Raw genomic sequence first — 20,085 nt, 5'->3', positions numbered from 1 at the left:
GAATTGCTTCACATTTATATTAAATAGTAAATAAATATAACAAAAGTAATTCTAAGTCAGCTAATTGACATAATGTTATTTCCAGCAAGAGGAAGATTATGGTTTTGAGACATAACTTAAAGCTTTATCTTTTTTCTTTACAAACAAATATTAGTACAGAAAGGGGATCTAAAGACTTAGAAACCCAATTTTTAAATTAATTTATTTATTTTCAGAAAAACAGTATTCATTATTTTTTCATCACACCCAGTGCTCCATGAAACCCAAATTTTTGATATTAGCATTGATAAGTCACAACTAGGAATTTCATTTTCTTGCCTTGTCAGTTGGCCAGTTATTCAATGCCCATGGGTATTCTCCAAATCTGGACTGAGTTATTTTAATGGAATTTCAGAGAAACCAGCAGTGCCTCTTTTGTGGTGTTTAAATGATATTTTTGTGTTCTACATTGCCGAATCAGCACCTTAATAGAATAAGTGGTTGACATACTCTTTTTGTGCAGGATTACCAGAAAAGATTTGAAATACTAGTTCATGAATGAAAATACTTCTTTCTTTTTAAAACACCTTAATAATTTTTTATTATGTTCAGTTAGCCAACATATAGGACATAATTAGTTTTTGATACTTCTCTTATAACAAAATTAAAATTCACTCCATCACTTGTAGTGCTTAGAAATTTCACTTTGAGATTTTTTTTAAAGATTTCAAGTTTGTTTATTTTTTTAGTTAACATATAATGTATTATTTGTTGTAGGGGCACAGGTATGTGATTCATCAGTATTACACAATTCACAGTGCTCACCATAGCACACACCCTCCCCAATGTCCATCACCAGTCAAGCCATCCCTCCCACGTCCCTCCCCTCCAGCAACCCTCAGTTTGTTTCTAAAGTCTCTTCGGTAGTACTATCTACAACCAATTATTGTTAAATTTGCTATTATCTTTGTTATTCATGAGCATTAAAAACTTGATTTTCTTTTCCTTCTAGGATCCCCTGCCCTGACTGGAACTGGAACAATCAATGTCATAGTAGATGACGTCAATGACAATGTCCCCACTTTTGCCAGTAAAATGTATTTCACCACAATTCCTGAAGATGCACCAACTGGAACAGATGTTTTATTGGTAAATGCCTCAGATGCTGATGCTTCAACAAATGCAGTTATCAGGTCAGTACATTTCCTTTTGTAAATTTTGATTGTTTTTCTCATCAAGGATTAATCTTGGGACTAAAGGAATATAATGCTTAATTTTGCTAGAAATTCTATGACATTAACACATAGACTTATTGTGACTGCCTACTGTTAAATAACCAACGATGCCTAAAATGAGGATTAAAACAATAATGATTTAATTGTTCTAAAATTTTAATTAATTAATTTTATTTATATTTTTATCATATCTCATGATTTTGTAGGTCATGTATTTGTTTGTAGGGAAGAGTTCACAGGGAGAGTCTTCTGCTTCATTTGATTGACTGGTATCATTTAGTGCTATTTACCTGGTCACTGGGTGGTCTGGAGGGTTTAGGATGTCTTCACTCAAAGCCTGGTGTCTTGGGAGGGATGGCTCAGCTACGTCCCTATCTCTGATCTTGTGCTTCTCAATGTGGTTCTTTAGCAGGTAGCTAAAATGGGCTACATGGTAGCTCTGGGTTTCAAGAACTTCAAGTGAAATTTGTCAGTCCTCTAAAGAATAAAGCCTGGGAGTAGCACAGCATCACTTCCATAATAGTCTATTTGTTGAAAAAGCCGTGATCTGCCCAGATTCACTGGAAGGATAAATGTATATCACAATTGATGGGAGGAGTATCGAAGAATTTTGGCCATCTTTAACCCAACTGCTAGTCTGGATAAGAATATTTATATTTTCAAAGTTTAAAAAGTTTATTTTACTCTACTTACATCTATTCAAAATGGAGAAAACAATATGGTAACTTGTTCAGGGAGCATGTAAAAGCAGGTGGGTTGTAACATTTGGTGGATCTAGCTGGGTCACATTTTTCCAGGCCTATTCTAAACTTTAAGAAATGAAGATTTCCAGATTTTCCAGATAAAGATCTCAAAGACATAAATACTTCTTACCCACACATCATCCCCACCCTCTATAGGCTGATAATGGGTAAATGAGAGTGGATAATTTGAACGTTCAGAGGAGTTATCAGTCAAGGGTGGCCTGTGCATGTTGCTATTGTGATAATTTGGTTAGGGATTTATTTTGTTTGTTACTAATTTCCTATTTACAAAATTACTTTGGGAAATGGCATCAGTCTCTTCCTGCTGGTAGAAATGACTATTATGTAGAAGGCCTCAAGTTATTTTTCATTTAATAAACACACATAGAGTTGCTAGTATGAGTAACAAGGCAGCATTTCTACTTTATTCAAGCCTGCATTCTTTTTGAGGTAGATAAACAATTTAGTATGACATAAATAGGATTACTTCATACGGTGAATGCAGCCTTGAAAAGCCAAGAGGCTTATATAACAAAGAGTGACAACGGACTCTTAGGTGTGGTTATTATGGGTGGCCTCTCTAAGAAGGTGACATTTAGGCTGTAAGAACTGGACTGTGGGATAGAAGTAAGCACTGTGTGTTTAGGAAGTTTTGTGAGTGTGGACCAAAGTGAGGAAGGGGCCAGAGAGGTAGGCTGGGATAAGATCATGTAGGCCATCTGAAGGCTCCTGGGTCATGGTAAGAAACTGAGGTTTTTAATTTTATTTTTATGTGAGAAACTATTGGAATATTCCAAACACAAATCAATATAAACTGATTTGTTTGGATTGGATTGAAGGAGGCAGGACTGTAGAAAGAAGCCATTGGGAGAGAAACCAGTAAGACCATTTAGGTGCTAATTAATGTAGTGATTCAAACAAAAGATGGGAGTGTCTGTGTACTAAGGTGGAGAAATGAAAATCGAATTAATAGATTTGGAAAAATATTTGAGATTGTAAGTGGGAATAAGAGAAAGAGAAATCAGACTCATCTACTAAGCTTTTTTCTTGAACACCTGGGCAGATGGCACCACTGAAGGTAGGGTTGGAGGAGTAATAGGTGTGAGAGAAACCAAGAGTTCTTACTTGAATACAACTTGACATGACTATTGGTCATTCACATAGAGATATCAGTTTGGGCATTGAAGATACCAGTGTGAATCTTAGGTTAGGGTCAGGGCTGGAGATACAGACTTGGAGTCATCAATGCTTAGAGCACATTTAAAAGCAAGAAAATGAGTAAGAACGCTTAAGGAGAGAGTATAGAGCAACAAAAGAAGGTCAGAAACTGGTTCTTTGGAATCCTCCCAATGCTTGAAAGGCAGGAGTAGAAGGAAGAGTCACCTAGGTAGCTTAGCAGCTCTGGCCAGAGTTACAGGAGGTAATCCAGAAGAAGATGGACACTGACATGCACTGTAGGAGGGAAGGCTATGCATGAACTTCTTTCAGAAGCCTGGGACCTATTTTCAAGAAAATAAGTTTCTTCTTGAATTCCAAGAAGTTTATACAGTCAAATCATTAAGGATGGGGAAAATTTCTGCCCAGCATCATAGCTATATGCCTCTTGGGTCCCTGAGCTTAACACCACCTGAAGAAAGGCAGGTACCACTTACCTTCTTCCTGGTCTGAGGTTCAAAATGCCAGTAAATACCACCTCCTTTGCTTGTCCTACACCAAAGCGCAGAAATCATGGAATCCATACCCTAAGAATTAAGTCTTAATTTAGTGTTGAGAGCACAACTAGGAATGAAGCTGACTCTACTATTAATTGTGGGGCAGCTTATTTAACATTTCTTGGGGGTCAGTTTTCTTATCAACAAAATAGATATACTAAATAATAAAACTGATTTGATAGAATTATTGCAAAGACAAATAAAACACGTAAGTGAACTGCTTAGAATAGTGCCTAGAACGAAAAATATCCATCCTAATCCTGCAAAGCACTTTTCCCTTTGCATGTCACCTGTTAGTGCTCAGTATGTTTCTGACAATTTTGAAAGAGATATCCTATCCATTGTAGTGTTGTAGTCTAATAAATCTTTATCTGCATACCAAGGAGTCTTTCTCTAAAGATCTGTTACCAATCAGTGACAGAATAGTAACCTTGTCTGAGGTGTTTCAATTTCTGAAACAACTGTGAAGCCTCATGCTTACCAAATCAATACAAGTACTAGAATAAAATGCTGTGAAGATGATATACCATTTCCTTCCGGAGTATGTCAGAGTTTCACTGCCAAATGTGACCCTACATTCGTGGGCAATGGTAATCAATGTAGAGTTGGTCTAGAAAATCCTGTCTGTATTTCCAGAATGTTTGATATAGTTGTCCTGGTAGCTTTGAAATGATGGTTTTGATTTGATAATATATATTTTGTTTGTTAGGTTGACTGGTTGAATTTTCTTCTTCCTTTAATATCAGAAAATTAACTTTATACTTACACATTTGCTGAGATCTATAAAATACATCTGCAAAATCTTTAAATGACTACATTGACTGTCATACAGTGATACGGAAATTGAAGCTGTTTTTATTTTGGAAAAATGATTAAACTCACTTACCTTAGGACAGACAATTATTACAACCTAGATTTAAAATACTTTCATAGATAAAGTTAAGTAGTTACGCCAGCCTAAATCTTATTTACTCTGGCATGCTGTCTTTTTAATGGAATATTATACACTTTTATATTAGGTGTTAATCATGCTTTGGTAATCATGGAGTTGAGAGAAACCCATTCTCCTGGTTAATGGGTCTATTTTATATTAATTGTATATTGCTTTATATATATGAAAGTCATTTACCCAACTACTGATGGGTTCTCTAATAGCACAACCCATTCTGTGTCATCTAATTTGTTAGTTTTCTCTTATGGTCTACTGTAATCTTGTACACAGCAGTCACCCAACAAATATTTATTTATATTTTTGTTTCTGCCCATTTGCTCAAGCTATACATTTTTTTGGATGGTGTACTGACATTGAATTATATACTTTATTTTACTCATAGTATTCTTCCCTCTAGTAAACTCATCTGCATTAATTTATAATCTTTGTTGACTTTATGTATCTGCATCCCAGACAGACACCCATTCCAGCAGTTAGCTTTGAAGCTTTTTTCTCTTGACTGGACCAAATCTCTATTTAAATCTCACTTTTAACTTTCATGTTATAACACTGGAGAAACTCAAAACTATATTGACTGTAAGACAGGTCCCTTACTCTGTGTTCTTAATCCATTTAGTGTCCTTCAAATCTTTAATTCAACAATTTTTTCATTTCTCCCTTGGATCTTCAAATCATCCCTGTTCCCTGGATCATGCATTGATCTCTGTGGAAATCCTCAGAATATCTGGTATTGAATACAGGTTCCTTTATTCACCTATACCATGACTTAGAAAAATCATGTTTCTGTCTCTAAGGCTCAGTATATCCATCAGTAAAAGTGGAGATAGGAATTATTAATTTACAGTTTGTGAGAGTTAAATATATATCGATCACTACTATCTTCCAAGTAATATATACGTAATTCGTTAAGATGCATAAATGTCTCGAATACAATTATTAGGACACAAAAGTCACTAAATTGATGTGAGTTTTTTTTTCTCTTTATTCTTCTATCTATTTTACTCTAATATAGTCTTCCTTGCATGATGTCTGCAACATAGTAGTGACTGACGAATACATGCATTGAATGAATGATTCCATTATTCTTAAGCTGTTGTTTTTACTCCCCTTTTTTTAGACAACATTTTTGAGAGAGTAGGTCACTTCTTCACAGTTTTCTCCAACCATTTATCCTGAAAATTTCTCAATCTTATTTTCTCTTCCATTGCTTCATTAAAAAATAATTTATCAAAAGTTTCTGCTGGAAATTTTTAAGTCTAGTGTGTATTGTCCTTTACCTTTTGCAATATTTGCACCACAGGTCATCCTTTCTCTTGGCAATTTTTCTCCCTCCTCAATGTCTATGTAAATGTTATCTCTTATGTATCATTCTGCAACTCTGACCACACTTTCTAATTTACCTTCTGGTTTCCTCTCTCCAAAATAATTTGGATATTTCCTAAATATTTTTTCTCAGTCCTTTTCCCCCCCTTTCTTTGTGTGTGTGTGTGTGTGAGAGAGAGAGAGAGAGAGAGAGGGAGAGAATAATTCACTTTCTCAGCTGCAACCACCCAGAAAACTATGCAGAAAACTCAGTATCTGTGCTACCCATTCTGACTCTACCCCTGAGATCCTTGCCGGTATTTCTAACTCTGTAGTGGACAAACCAACCTGGAGGTTCTGTTGGCATCAGAAGCACAACATATCAGAAACTTAAGTTTTCCCCCTTTCTCCTTTTGGCATTCAGCTTTCTTTTAATGGTGTTGCCTTGCTTTCTTCATCTCCGTGTGCTAGCCAAGAGTCATCCTCTCCCTCTATACTCAGTCAATGGACAAGTTCTCATGTTTCTTCTTTACTAATGCCTCTGGCACCCATTCTTTTCTGTGCGATCTTCCTGCCAAGATTTTAGTTCAGCCCACAATTACATCATGCCTGCACTATTACAATAAAAATTAACTTTCTTCCCTGACTCTGGTTTCTAATCCCTCCGATCTATATACCACACTGTACTGCATGATTTTGGAGCCTTCACTGTGTCCGAGGCACCCTAAGTCCTGAGGACTTGGACCATCTAGCTACCACAAAGAGAACAGTTCAGTATAGGAGAGAATTTTGTAATTTTGTAATTATAGTATAGTGACAAGTGTGTAGTTTAAGCACAGAAGGGGTGGAGAGAACGACGTACTCAAGGCTATCTGAAGAAATCAGTAGAAGCTTCGGGCAATTAATGATTTTTGGAAAGACTGAGAAGTAGCTGATCAATGAATAAAGGATGAAAGACCTTCTAGGCAAAGACAGTCACAGGCGTAAGGTCAGGGAACGCTGCAAAAGCATAGTGTCAGGGAAGCAAAGCTGCTCGGCATGGTTGGTGTGGGTGAGGAATGGGCCTCGTATACCACATGAAAAATTCACACTCCTCACTGTATCTAACACGAGAAAAAACTGAAGTGTTTAAACTGGGCAATAACATGACTAGTTTACATTTTATGGTAATTCATCACTCAGTGTTGTAGGAAGTGATCTGGAGGAAGCCAAGCCTGGGTCAGTGCGTGAAAGAGCAGTGGCAGTAATCTGAACCAGCTTGGGCATCCAGGGGCTCAGCTTTAACAGTGATACCCCCTTCCTCAGAGTCTTTCAGCTTCCACTTTGCTATGGCATAATGCCCAGTCTCCATATTCCGGTCACTCCATAAAAGGCCCCAGTTTATTCTGCCCCAGTCTTCAGCACATGGCCTAACTTGCAGGCTCCCTGGATCACTTTCTACTCCTGGGAAAAGAATCTGTGCTTTCTCAAGCCTTACGGCCTTGTTCAGGTTCTTCTGTGTCCTCGTTCAAGGTTCTGTGAACTGTAGTCCGCAGGCTAGATTTGGCCCAGTGCCTGCATTTGTAAATAAAGTTGTATTGGAATAAAGCCATGCCCCACTCATGTACGTCTTGTCCACGGCTGCTTTTGTACTTCAGTGGCAAGTTGAGTATTGTAGCAGAGCTCTTCAGGCCTCCAAAGCCATATGCACTAACACTGGCCTTTTACAGAAAAAAATCTGCTGACTCCTGACCTGGAATAGCTTTCTCCCTTTTCACCACTATTGTAAGATGGGTAGCCCCTTTAAAATCCAGCTTCAATTTTGCCTTCCTCAAGGAAAGCTTTCTTTTAATCATTCCACTCAAAAGCGGTCTCTGCGGCTTTTGAAGACCTAGAAGAGTGCTTCTGGACAGTTTCATAACACTCAAATGTATTGCCTGGTTTTGTACTTATTTTTCTTTCTCTCTTTCTTCTATCTAGCATGTAAGCTTGAGGGCAAGATTTGTGCCTTCTAATCCATATGTCTTTTAGTCTGCCTACCCATTTAACTCAGTATGTAGGTGGATTATAATAGATTATATATGACAGATTATTAAATTATAACTACATATGTATATGTGCTCTGTTATGTGTGTAATCCTAGACATTTAATTCTCAGAATGTACCAATTACAATTCCAAATGCATCTCACATATTACATTCAATATTCAAGACTATGAAGTGAAAGGAATGTATATGTGATCCACACTTTATAGGTGGAAAGAAAAGGCTTAGCAAGGTTGAGGAATTTAATGAATTGAAGTGTTATGAGTCAGGTGAAAATTCATGCCCAAGTGAATTGTGTTTCAAAGCACAGTCTCTTTAACTACTACTAAATTATCATATTCTAGTAACATACTGCACAGTGTTGTATGATTCTAGTAGATCTCAGAAAGAGGCAAAAAAAAAAAAAAAGATTAAAAAATCAAATTGGGGCATTTTAGCTTTACAAGTGCAAAAATTATTGATTTAGATTGTAGATAATAATGATGTCAGTTTACACCAATAATTTGAAATAACATTTCTTATTCTTTAATCAGTAAGTAACACATTTGCTGATTTGCATTGAATCAAATCAATGTAAACCAATGCTACATTGAAATCCCTTAAACAAAAAGAGTCTCCTTCAGCCTTAGCCAGCAGTAATTTCTTGTCTCCATTGGGTCTGCTCAGGCTGCTTTTTACCTCTTTTATACTGTGTTCCAATGGACCAGGTGTGTTGATGTCATTAAGACAGAAGTTCCAACTCTAGATTTACCATTTTTAGGTGGTATGCTTTGTTGTGCAACTATATGAATCTCTCTTAGACTCAGATTCCTCATCTATAAAAAATCCAAAACAAAACCAAAGTGTCAGGACTGTTTTTGAAGTTAAATGAGAGCATATATAAAATGCCTTGTAGTGTGCTCAGTAAACACAAAAGCACAGTAAGATGCTACAAATCTTTAAAGACTACATAGATGTTTAGATGTTAAAAAGATAGCACAACACCCAATCTAATTGAGTTTATCCCTTAGAAGAATTTAATGTGGACCAGAGAAGGAAAGATCTCCAAATAGGGATGAGAACCAAACCAAGACTGAAGTGATAGAGGGAAGGCAAACCTGGGCCTTTATCTTTGCCATCTATCCATTGTGTCCCTTCTCTCTGTGTGTGTGCATGTGCCTGTGTGTGTGTGTGTGTGTGTGTTTTAATTTATAAGTATAAATTGCATGAAACTGGTATTATAGATATTATGAAATATTACAGAACATTTCATATTTAAAATCAACTTTTGATATACTTCAGAATCAGGTAGTCTAGAAAAAAATCTTATTTTAACATGACAATTTATTCTTTAATGTTCAAAAATAGTAAAGATGCTAATTACTTTTACACAAATAATCATATGCCCCATATGTATAATAGCATAAAATAGCATGAAATAAAGAAAAAGAATTTATAATACAAGATTTCATTATGCATTATTTCATTAAACCTGGACAAGAACTCACACCATTTACCTTTCAACACATTGCTCTTTCTTTATACACCATGATCTTGTCATATACAAAAATCCAAATCTAAATTTGAATGCATTTTTCATTACTCTAATTTTATTTTTATTTGTGAATGATTGAAGGGATATTTAATTGACCCTGCTCTTTGCTGTCAAAGAGCTGTAAAAAAGTTTATGATGCTGTGAATTACTCTTTTTACCCTGTGAAGTTATTTGGCAATTTCTACATCCACTGATGTAGGGAAACAGGATTCCCCAGAATAAAATCACTCAATTCTCATAATTCAGATTCTTAAAGAATTTATTGAAGAGGTAGAACGATTTGGTTACCTCATGAGTCTGAATTTCTAACTGTAAAAATTCAATTATAAGCCTCGGATATTTTTATTTTGACAAAGCAGCTAGATGTATAGTGTGTATGGGCAGTAATTATACTGTATAAAGAGTCACTTCTGGTTCAGGAAAAGCTATTCTTATTTACTCTTGATCCTGGCATGTGGGTGTGCCAAGAAGTGTTAAAAATCTGAGTGATATCAAGTACTTTATAAATACTGAAGTCATTTCTCAGCCAAAACTCCCTCTCTACTTTTTTTTTTTTCCATTTTGCTATCATTTTATAGGACTTCTATTTTTTAAAAAATATCAGCTCCCCAACAGTTCATTATTTCTTTAAAAAAGGATGAAAATGCTGAAATGTTTGTTTTAAACTGTGAGCTTAATGGAAGGAATGTGCACTCTACTTGCTTCAATGTAGGTCTTTTTTTACTGTCTCTGGTAGATACTTACTGTTGCTATGTTTTCATGGGCACAAACCAAACTATAGAAACATGCAGTCGATTCCAACAAGGGCATTTCTTTGTTGGCATCAAGGAGAAAACTTTTAAAGACATCCATTTCCTTGCCACTCTCTAACCTTAAAAACAATGGGCCACAGCCAGCTTCCGAACCTTCAAGCTTAGCTACTTCTTTTCTAGCGGCTTCTTTATGAAGAAGAGGGAAGCTATTCTCAGTGGAAACTCTTGCCTATTAACCAATGTGGTTAGCATCAGAATACCCATGAAAATGTCATACCTCTCCTGACAGCAGGAAAGAAAAGCATAGCCATATGAGGAATGACAAATGAGAGAATTAGTAAGTAGGAATGTCTTTGTATAAATAATCTGTTCTTTAGTTGTTCTGGGTAGTCAATGGATGTCAAATACAGTGTTTTGTCTTTAAAATAAGATCTTCAACTGATCTCTGGTTTATTATGGTACACAGCAGAAAAATAACTTTTAGATTCATTTAACAGATGTTCGTTTGTGATCCTGGCCACTAACCACAATATTAGAGCAAGGCCCTGGTTTATGCTTTCAGGTTCACTTATTTATAACACAATAGTCTTCTGGGTATATTTTGGGGCCTTGCATGATCCAAGAAATTTATAGAACTTGTGAGGACCTGCTTGAGCTCACTAGACATTTCACAGTAAAGATTGTCAATTAGATGTTCACATAAAATTTGAAATATTTATCTTCCAGCCATATTTTTTAACTGCTGTGTGATCATACATCTAGTGATTATTTTTTTACATTTCTGTCTCAGTTTTTAAATTTTAGTGAATAGATGCTACAACATAATAACCAGAAAAAATCCACCCATCTCTGCTCTCTTTAGTTATAGGATCACTGGTGGAAACTCTCAGTTCACCATCAACCCATCCACGGGACAAATCATCACAAGTGCATTGCTAGACAGGGAAACAAAAGAGAATTATACTTTAGTTGTGATTTCCAGTGATGCTGGATCCCCAGAAGCTCTTTCCAGTTCTACCAGTGTGCTCGTCACTGTGACTGATGTCAATGACAATCCGCCAAGATTTCAGCATCATCCATATGTTACACACATCCCGTCTCCTACTCCTGCAGGTAATGAAGCCAACTCTGAGGTCTCATGGATTAATGCAAATTATATACATTGGGCATTTTCTATAAATGTATTTCTGTTACTTTTACATGAATATTTCTGATATAGCCTAGGTTTGGAAATCCTCTAAAATCCAGCTCGTTTCAACTAATGAAACTGAAGGAACATTGAATCTCAAATTAATTCTTTTATCCTATGCCAGTTGTGTTTAAATATTTTATAATTGCTACATCTTTCCTGGTACTTATTTTTTAATATTACTTGAATATTTTCAGATGACTAAAATAGCCACTTTGTATCAAGAAGAGTTCTGCCCTGAGATATTATTTGTTTGTAAATTCCCTGAAAGAAGGGACATTGTTTTGTTTCATTTTGTTTTTCTTTCTTTCTTTCTTTCTTTCTTTCTTTCTTTCTTTCTTTCTCCCATATCCTAGCACTTGAAACATCTGGGAAGTAATAAGCATTCATCACCAGTGTGCTCGTCACTGTGACTGATGTTGATATCTATTTGTTATAGAAAATAAATATTTGGGGTGCCTGGGTGGCTCAGTGGGTTAAAGCCTCTGCCTTCAGCTCAGGTCATGATTCCAGGGTCCTCGGATTGAGCTCCACATCAGGCTCTCTGCTCAGCAGGGAGCCTACTTCTCCCTCTTTCTCTCTGCCTGCCTCTCTGCCTACTGTGATCTCTGTCTGTCAAATAAATAAATAAAATCTTAAAAAAAAAAGAAAAGAAATATTTTACTTCAATCTTTCATAGATAGGTTTTCAAAAATATTTAATAAGTGAATACTTCTAATGAATTATTCTTATTAATATTTTATTGCAGTTTTGGTGGATGAAGGTTTTATGTTAGTAAGTTTATGAAGACATTAATGAGCACTTTCATATGACAATATGCATTTCTTTTTCTTCATTAAAATTCAGTTTGGTTTTATTAGCTTGTTTATAAATAATGGCAGGCTTTCTTAAGAACTGCACAAATAATCTGCCATTTGTAATATTTGAGATGCATTTCCAAACAGGAAAATATACAAATATAGGTCAAAATTAATTTGATCTGCCTTGCTTTAAAATATTTTTAATTAGAAGGAAAAATAAATGGATCCAGGATTTCTCCTCTCATTGATCTTTGATCTTATATTCACTTGAGAATGTCAAATTGATATCAATTCAAAGTATGAAATGCATAAATTTTTGTGCCAATTTTTTATCAAATGGAAATGTCAGTATCAAAGTCATATATGCTTGATGAAGGACTTTAGCTGAAATGATGCTGGCAGGCATGATTCTAATTACATCTAATGTGTGGTGATGCAATGTAACATCCCCTATAAAGACTGTGTATGTAATGCTGAAGCATCTTTTCCTCATTAGACTTATTATAATTAATCAGAATCACTAACCTTATTAAAAGTCTTTTCACTTTTGTCACAAACTTTACTGTAGGGTTATGAGTGCAGGTTTGGAAAAGGTTTCTGAATGAGTATATCAAAAACATATCCTTATGGCAGTTTTTCTGCATATTCCTGTTATAATCCTCCTGTTACAATCTGTTCTTTTGGCATTCGTCCCAAGCACTAACTTTTGGAATCCAAATTGAGTCCATTCTTCCTCAGTTCTTATTTCATACTACTTTATAATTGTTCTAATTGATTTCTGGATATATATATATATATATATATATAATCTCCATGTGATAATAACTCACAGATAAAAGAATGCTACTACAAAACAGTGGATATAAAGAATCAAAATAATTTTCTAAAACAACTTAAAAATTTTCTTGATGTGATTACCTATACGACAATTCAAAGATGTTTTAAGACATAACAGAGCCATTATCTTTTCTCATTGGGTAGAAACAGAGCTTTTAATAGACTCCTCTAGTATCATGTTTGTTGGAAGTTGTGTTATATACAGATTTTCCTCCTAGGAACTATAATTCTGAATGATTAGGCATTGCTCTTCCCTGTGCTTCTCTCAAAGGCATACTGAAAAATATTAAATCCAGTAGACCATATGGGTTTTAGTTAGAAAATGGCAGGTCAGTCCCTGAAGACTACCATTAAATAGATTTGACTTGGGAACTTCAGAGATAATATAGGAGTTACTGTTCTCCCCCAGTAATCATGAGAAAGTAAAGTGATATTAGGGAGCAATATAATATTTTGTATACATTAATCTACTAGCAAATGTTTTATTTGGGTTTCGTGTGATTGTAACTGCACACTTCCTCTTTTCATAGGTTCCTTCGTCTTTGCAGTTACAGTCACAGATGCTGATATTGGACCCAATTCTGAACTGCATTATTCTCTTTCGGGTAGAAACTCTGAAAAATTTCACATTGACCCACTGAGAGGAGCCATTATGGCAGCTGGACCACTAAATGGGGCTTCAGAAGTGACATTTTCTGTACATGTAAAAGACAGTGGCTCATTTCCAAAGACAGATTCTACAACAGTGACTGTTAGATTTGTGAACAAGGCAGATTTCCCTAAAGTCAGAGCCAAAGAACAGACTTTCATGTTTCCTGAAAACCAGCCAGTCGGCACTCTTGTCACCACCCTTACGGGGTCCTCCTTGAGAGGAGAACCTTTGTCCTATTATATTGCAAGTGGAAACCTTGGCAATACATTCCAAATCGATCAATTAACAGGGCAGGTATCCATTAGTCAACCTCTGGATTTTGAAAAGATACAAAAATATGTCATATGGATAGAAGCCAGGGATGGAGGCTTCCCTCCTTTATCCTCTTATGAGAAACTTGACTTAACAGTCTTAGATGTCAATGATAATTCCCCGGTTTTTAAGGAAGATCCATTTGTATCTGAAATATTGGAAAATCTTTCTCCTCGCAAAATACTTACTGTTTCAGCAACGGATAAGGACAGTGGACCCAATGGACAGTTAGATTATGAAATTGTTAGTGGTAACAAAGAACACAGTTTCGCTATTAACCATGCCACTGGTGAAATTAGAAGCATTCGGCCATTAGACAGGGAAAAAATATCACAGTATGTGCTTACCATAAAGTCTTCAGACAAAGGCTCCCCTTCTCAGAGTACCTCAGTAAAAGTCATTATTAACATCTTGGATGAAAATGATAATGCCCCTAGGTTTTCTCAGATATTCAGTGCCTATATTCCTGAAAATTCCCCGTTAGGATACACAGTTACACGAGTCACAACTTCTGATGAAGACATTGGTATGAATGCAATCAGTAGATATTCTATAACAGACACAAGTCTTCCATTTACAATTAATCCCAGCACAGGAGATATTGTAATAAGTAGACCTTTAAATAGAGAAGATACGGACCGTTACAGAATCCGAGTTTCTGCACACGATTCTGGGTGGACCGTAAGTACAGATGTGACAATATTTGTGACGGACATCAATGACAATGCTCCAAGATTTAGCAAACCCTCTTACTACTTAGATTGCCCTGAACTTCCTGAAATTGGCTCCAAAGTGACTCAGGTATCTGCAACAGATCCTGATGAGGGATCAAATGGACAAGTGTTTTATTTTATAAAATCTCAGTCAGAGTACTTTAGGATTAATGCCACCACTGGAGAGATTTTCAATAAACAGGTCTTAAAATACCAGAACGTTAGTGGCTTCAGTAATGTGAACATCAACAGACATAGTTTTATAGTGACATCTTCAGATCGAGGTAATCCCTCATTACTTAGTGAGACAACAGTTACCATCAACACAGTGGACAGTAATGACAATGCACCACAATTTCTTAAACCTAAATATTTCACTCCGGTCACCAAAACTGTTAAAGTTGGTACTAAGTTAATCAAAGTTACTGCCATAGATGACAGAGATTTTGGTGTGAATTCTGAGGTGGAATATTTGATTTCTAGTGGAAATCAGTTTGGAAAATTTAAGTTGGACAATAGTACAGGGTGGATTTCGGTGGCATCTTCGCTCATTTCTGACTTGAATCAAAACTTTCTGATCACTGTCACTGCAAGAGATAAAGGAAACCCTCCACTTTCATCCCAAGCTACTGTTCAAATAATTGTCACCGAGGAAAACTATCATACACCTGAATTCTCTCAAAGTCACATGAGTGCAACCATCCCAGAAAGCCACAGTATCGGGGCCGTAGTCAGAACTGTTTCTGCAAGAGACAGAGACGCAGCCATGAATGGCTTGATTAGGTACAGTATTTCTTCAGGAAATGAAGAAGGCATTTTTGCCATCAATTCCTCCACAGGTGTATTAACACTAGCCAAAGCTCTTGATTATGAGTTATGCCAGAAACATGAAATGACGGTTAGCGCAACAGATGGAGGATGGGTTGCAAGAACTGGTTACTGCAGTGTGACTGTAAATGTGATAGATGTGAACGACAATTCTCCAGTATTCTTTCCTGATGAATACTTCCCTACTGTTTTGGAAAATGCCCCAAGTGGAACAACAGTCATCCACTTAAATGCAACAGATGCTGACTCTGGAACCAACGCAGTGATTGCGTATGCTGTACAGTCATCTGACAGTGACCTGTTTGTCATTGATCCTAACACAGGAGTCATTACCACTCAAGGCTTCTTGGATTTTGAAACCAAACAGAGCTACCATCTTACTGTGAAAGCCTTCAATGTCCCTGATGAGGAAAGGTGCAGTTTTGCCACTGTTAATATACAATTAAAAGGGACGAATGAATATGTGCCTCGCTTTGTTTCCAAACTTTACTATTTTGAAATCTCAGAAGCAGCTCCTAAAGGCACTATTGTTGGAGAAGTGTTTGCCAGTGACCGTGATTTGGGCACTGATGGGGAGGTACACTATTTGATTTTTGGTAACAGCCGAAAGAAGGGTTTCCAGATCAATAAGAAGACTGGACAGATTTATGTTTCTGGACTTCTGGATAGGGAAAGAGAAGAAAGGGTATCTTTGAAGGTGTTGGCCAAGAATTTTGGTAGCATCAGGGGTGCAGATATCGATGAGGTCACTGTAAACATCACTGTGCTTGATGCCAATGACCCACCCATTTTTAGTTTAAATATCTACAGTGTTCAGATCAGTGAAGGAGTCCCCACCGGGACTCATGTGACATTTGTCAGTGCCTTTGACTCAGACTCTGTCCCCAGCTGGAGCAGGTTCTCTTACTTCATTGGATCAGGGAATGAAAACGGTGCCTTTTCCATTAATCCACAGACAGGACAGATCACTGTTACTGCGGAATTAGATAGAGAAACCCTACCTATCTATAATCTCACGGTTTTGGCTGTTGATTCAGGGACCCCTTCAGCTACAGGAAGTGCTTCCCTGCTAGTTACCCTCGAAGATATAAATGATAATGGACCTATGTTGACCATCAGCGAAGGTGAAGTTATGGAAAACAAACGGCCGGGAACTCTGGTGATGACCCTTCAGTCCACTGACCCCGATCTCCCTCCCAATCAAGGTCCCTTTACCTATTACTTGCTGAGCACAGGTCCTGCTACCAATTATTTTAGTCTCAACACTGCTGGAATTCTGAGCACAACCAGAGAGATTGACAGAGAACAGATTGCAGACTTCTATCTGTCTGTGATTACCAGGGATTCTGGTATTCCCCAAATGTCTTCCACAGCAACTGTGCATATCACCGTTATAGACCAAAATGATAATCCTTCCCAGTCTCGGACCGTGGAGATATTTGTTAATTATTATGGCAATTTGTTTCCTGGTGGGATTTTGGGTTCTGTGAAGCCACAGGATCCGGATGTGCTAGACACCTTCCACTGCTCCCTGACTTCGGGAGTTACAAGCCTGTTCAGTATTCCAAGAGGTACTTGTGATCTAAATTCACAGCCGAGGTCAACAGATGGCACATTTGATCTCACTGTCCTTAGCAATGATGGAGTTCACAGCACAGTCACGAGCGATATCCGAGTTTTCTTTGCTGGATTTTCTAACTCTACAGTGGATAACAGCATCCTACTGCGTCTCAGTGTTCCAACAGTAAAGGACTTCCTGACTAACCACTACCTTCATTTTCTACGCATTGCTGGCTCCCAACTGACAGGCCTAGGGACTGCTGTGCAACTTTATGGTGCATATGAGGAGAACAATAAAACGTTTCTTTTAGCAGCCGTGAAGCGGAACAATAATCAGTATGTGAATCCCAGTGGTGTAGCCACCTTCTTTGAAAGCATCAAAGAGATCCTTCTCCGGCAGAGTGGAGTAAAGGTAGAATCTGTGGACCATGACTCATGTATTCATGGCCCATGCCAGAACGGAGGGAGCTGTATAAGAAGACTGGCTGTGAGCTCTGTATTAAAGAGCCATGAGAGTCTTCCTGTCATCATTGTGGCAAATGAACCTCTGCAGCCTTTCTTATGCAAGTGTCTGCCAGGTTACGCTGGTAGCTGGTGTGAAATAGATATAGACGAATGCCTTCCATCACCTTGCCACAATGGTGGGACCTGTCACAATTTAGTAGGAGGATTTTCCTGCAGCTGCCCAGATGGCTTCACTGGCAGGGCCTGTGAGAGAGATATCAACGAGTGCCTGTCCGGTCCATGCAAGAATGGTGCTGTCTGCCAAAATGTTCCAGGAAGCTTCAGCTGTGTTTGCAAAACTGGATACACAGGTATGATGGTGTTTGGCTCTTTCCCTAAGACTTTAGCTGTGTCAAGTATATTAGAAACCAGTGGATTTTGTCATTTTTTAATGATTTTTTCTAACAACGGGCATAATCGTAGCTCATGTTTCAAACACTCAGTACTGGCCGATGCTGTTGTAGGCCCTTTATCTGTATTTATTTTATTTACTTCTTACCAGAAACCTATGAGATTAGGATAATTATTTTCCAGTTTTTACAGAAAAGAAGCTGAAGCAGAGGGCAGGTAAGTCAGTTTTCTGAGGCAACCCAGATTTGCCACAGCGTCAGGTAATAAGCCTACACAGTTATTTCCAGAGTTTGAGCTCTTCGTCAATCTGGTAAGTGTCTTGTACAAGAGCAAAAAGGGTATAATACCTTCAAATGGGAGTGTTCCAAAGTTTAAAGTACATACTATGTTTAAAGCCTAAGACCCAGACTATTTTATGTCCTAATTAACTGTTAACAATTAGTGCTGTTTGATTCTTCTATCATCACCACTTTTATGATCTTTTAAGATCATTGTCATCATTATTACTGAAATATGATCCACACTGTCACAACAGAGGAAAAGCAGTGTTTCAAGATTAAAATTAAAACGCCTTGTTATTTCTACTCTCAGGTAAAAAGCATAATAATAGCCGACTTCTTTGGTAAGCCGCAACAAAACTGAAGCATAATTAACCTTGGCATTTTCGAAGCATAATAAAATATAGGACAGCAAATACCTTTCACTAGTCTTTGGCATCTTAATAAGATATGGTGTGAAAATTACAAATATCTCTATTGGTTTCTACATCTATCATCTATCTACCTATTTACCTATCATCTATCTATCTATCTATCTTTCTATCCAAAATCTATTTGTTACCTGATCAGTTGTTGGTACACCTTCAAATGTGTATAAATATTATGCTGTTAATAAGCTTGAGGAGAGAGAAAGTTTCTTCTGTAATTTGCGTGCTCTATAGTATTGGGCCATATATATTAGATTAGATTGTTCTGCAGTCTTTACAAACACAATTTAAAATACCAGTGAGATAGGTAAAACTAGGATGTATTTTTTTTTTTAATTTGGCAAATAGTTCACAGAATAATACTTCAAAAAGAAGTTTTTATAAGAAAATACATTTGGCAGCATGCCTCGGTGGCTCGGTCGGTTAAGTGTCTGCCTTGGGGTCAAGTCATGATTCCAGGGTGCTGGGATCAAGTTCTGCATTGGACTCCTTGCTCAGAAGGGTGCCTGCTTCACCCTCTGCCTCCTGCTCCCCTGCATGGTATCTCTCTTTCTGACAAATAAATGAAATCTTTTTTTTTTAAAGAATATATATTTAGCTATTTTATTTTTTAAAGATTTCTTTATGTATTTGAGAGAGAGAGCATGCCTACATGGTGTGGGGAGAGGCACAAGGAGAGAATCTTCAAGCCGACTCCCAACTGAGCTTGGGGCCCAACCAGAGCTCAGTCAGATGACCCGTGAGATCATGACCTGAGCTGAAACCAAGACTTGGACACTTAACTTCCTGAGACACCCAGGTGCCCCATTATATTTTTAAAAAGGTGCCCATCATGTATATACTTATGGTTTCATATTTGAAAAATCAAATTGCTTGATGGTGACATAAAGCAAGTTTGAATAAGTCAAAGCAGAACATACAAGTTTTGCCTACTAATAAAATAATATCCTTGAAATATAAGTGAGGAAGAGGAGCATTAATAACATGTAATGAAAAGAATAAAAGGATTTTATACTATTTGATTTAGCTATAGCTTTTGGGAAGTCATTTAACCTTGCTAACCTTCAATTTCCCCATCTGCAAAATGAAAATAATCGTACTTATCTTTTTAAGTTTGTTGTAATAAAATAAGATAATGCTTGTAAAACACCTACCAGAGTGTCCAGCATTCAATAAGCTGCAATGAAATTTAGTAGTATTAGTAGTCATGCTAAGTAGTGGTAATAATATAGGTGTAGCACAGAGTTTCTACAAAGACAAGAAACCTCATTGGTACAAGGTATGAATCTTACCCTAGCTGTATTCTTCGCATCCTGAACAATAGGGCTAGATCCATGTAATCAGTTCAGAATTTCTAGAAAATTATCCTTAGTCTTTCCCGCTCCAACCCCCCAAATTC

General features: G+C 37.0%; 1 protein-coding gene across 2 annotated transcripts in view; it reads left to right on the top strand.

The window, feature by feature from the left end:
• FAT4 (FAT atypical cadherin 4) overlaps nt 1–20,085 on the top strand; it is a 180,332-nt gene that overhangs the window by 121,438 nt on the left and 38,809 nt on the right. For both annotated transcript variants that reach the window (XM_059168924.1, XM_059168929.1), the window contains 3 exons: nt 992–1,172; nt 11,097–11,347; nt 13,591–17,940. In XM_059168924.1, coding sequence (XP_059024907.1) covers nt 992–1,172; nt 11,097–11,347; nt 13,591–17,940 — 4,782 coding nt within the window. The remainder of the gene's footprint in view (nt 1–991; nt 1,173–11,096; nt 11,348–13,590; nt 17,941–20,085) is intronic.

This window comes from Mustela lutreola, chromosome 1 (genome assembly GCF_030435805.1).
Source record: "Mustela lutreola isolate mMusLut2 chromosome 1, mMusLut2.pri, whole genome shotgun sequence".
NCBI classification, from domain to species: Eukaryota; Metazoa; Chordata; class Mammalia; order Carnivora; family Mustelidae; genus Mustela; species Mustela lutreola.
The sequence above is the reverse complement of the archived record's forward strand: the minus strand, read 5'-3'. Positions and strand labels throughout refer to the sequence as shown.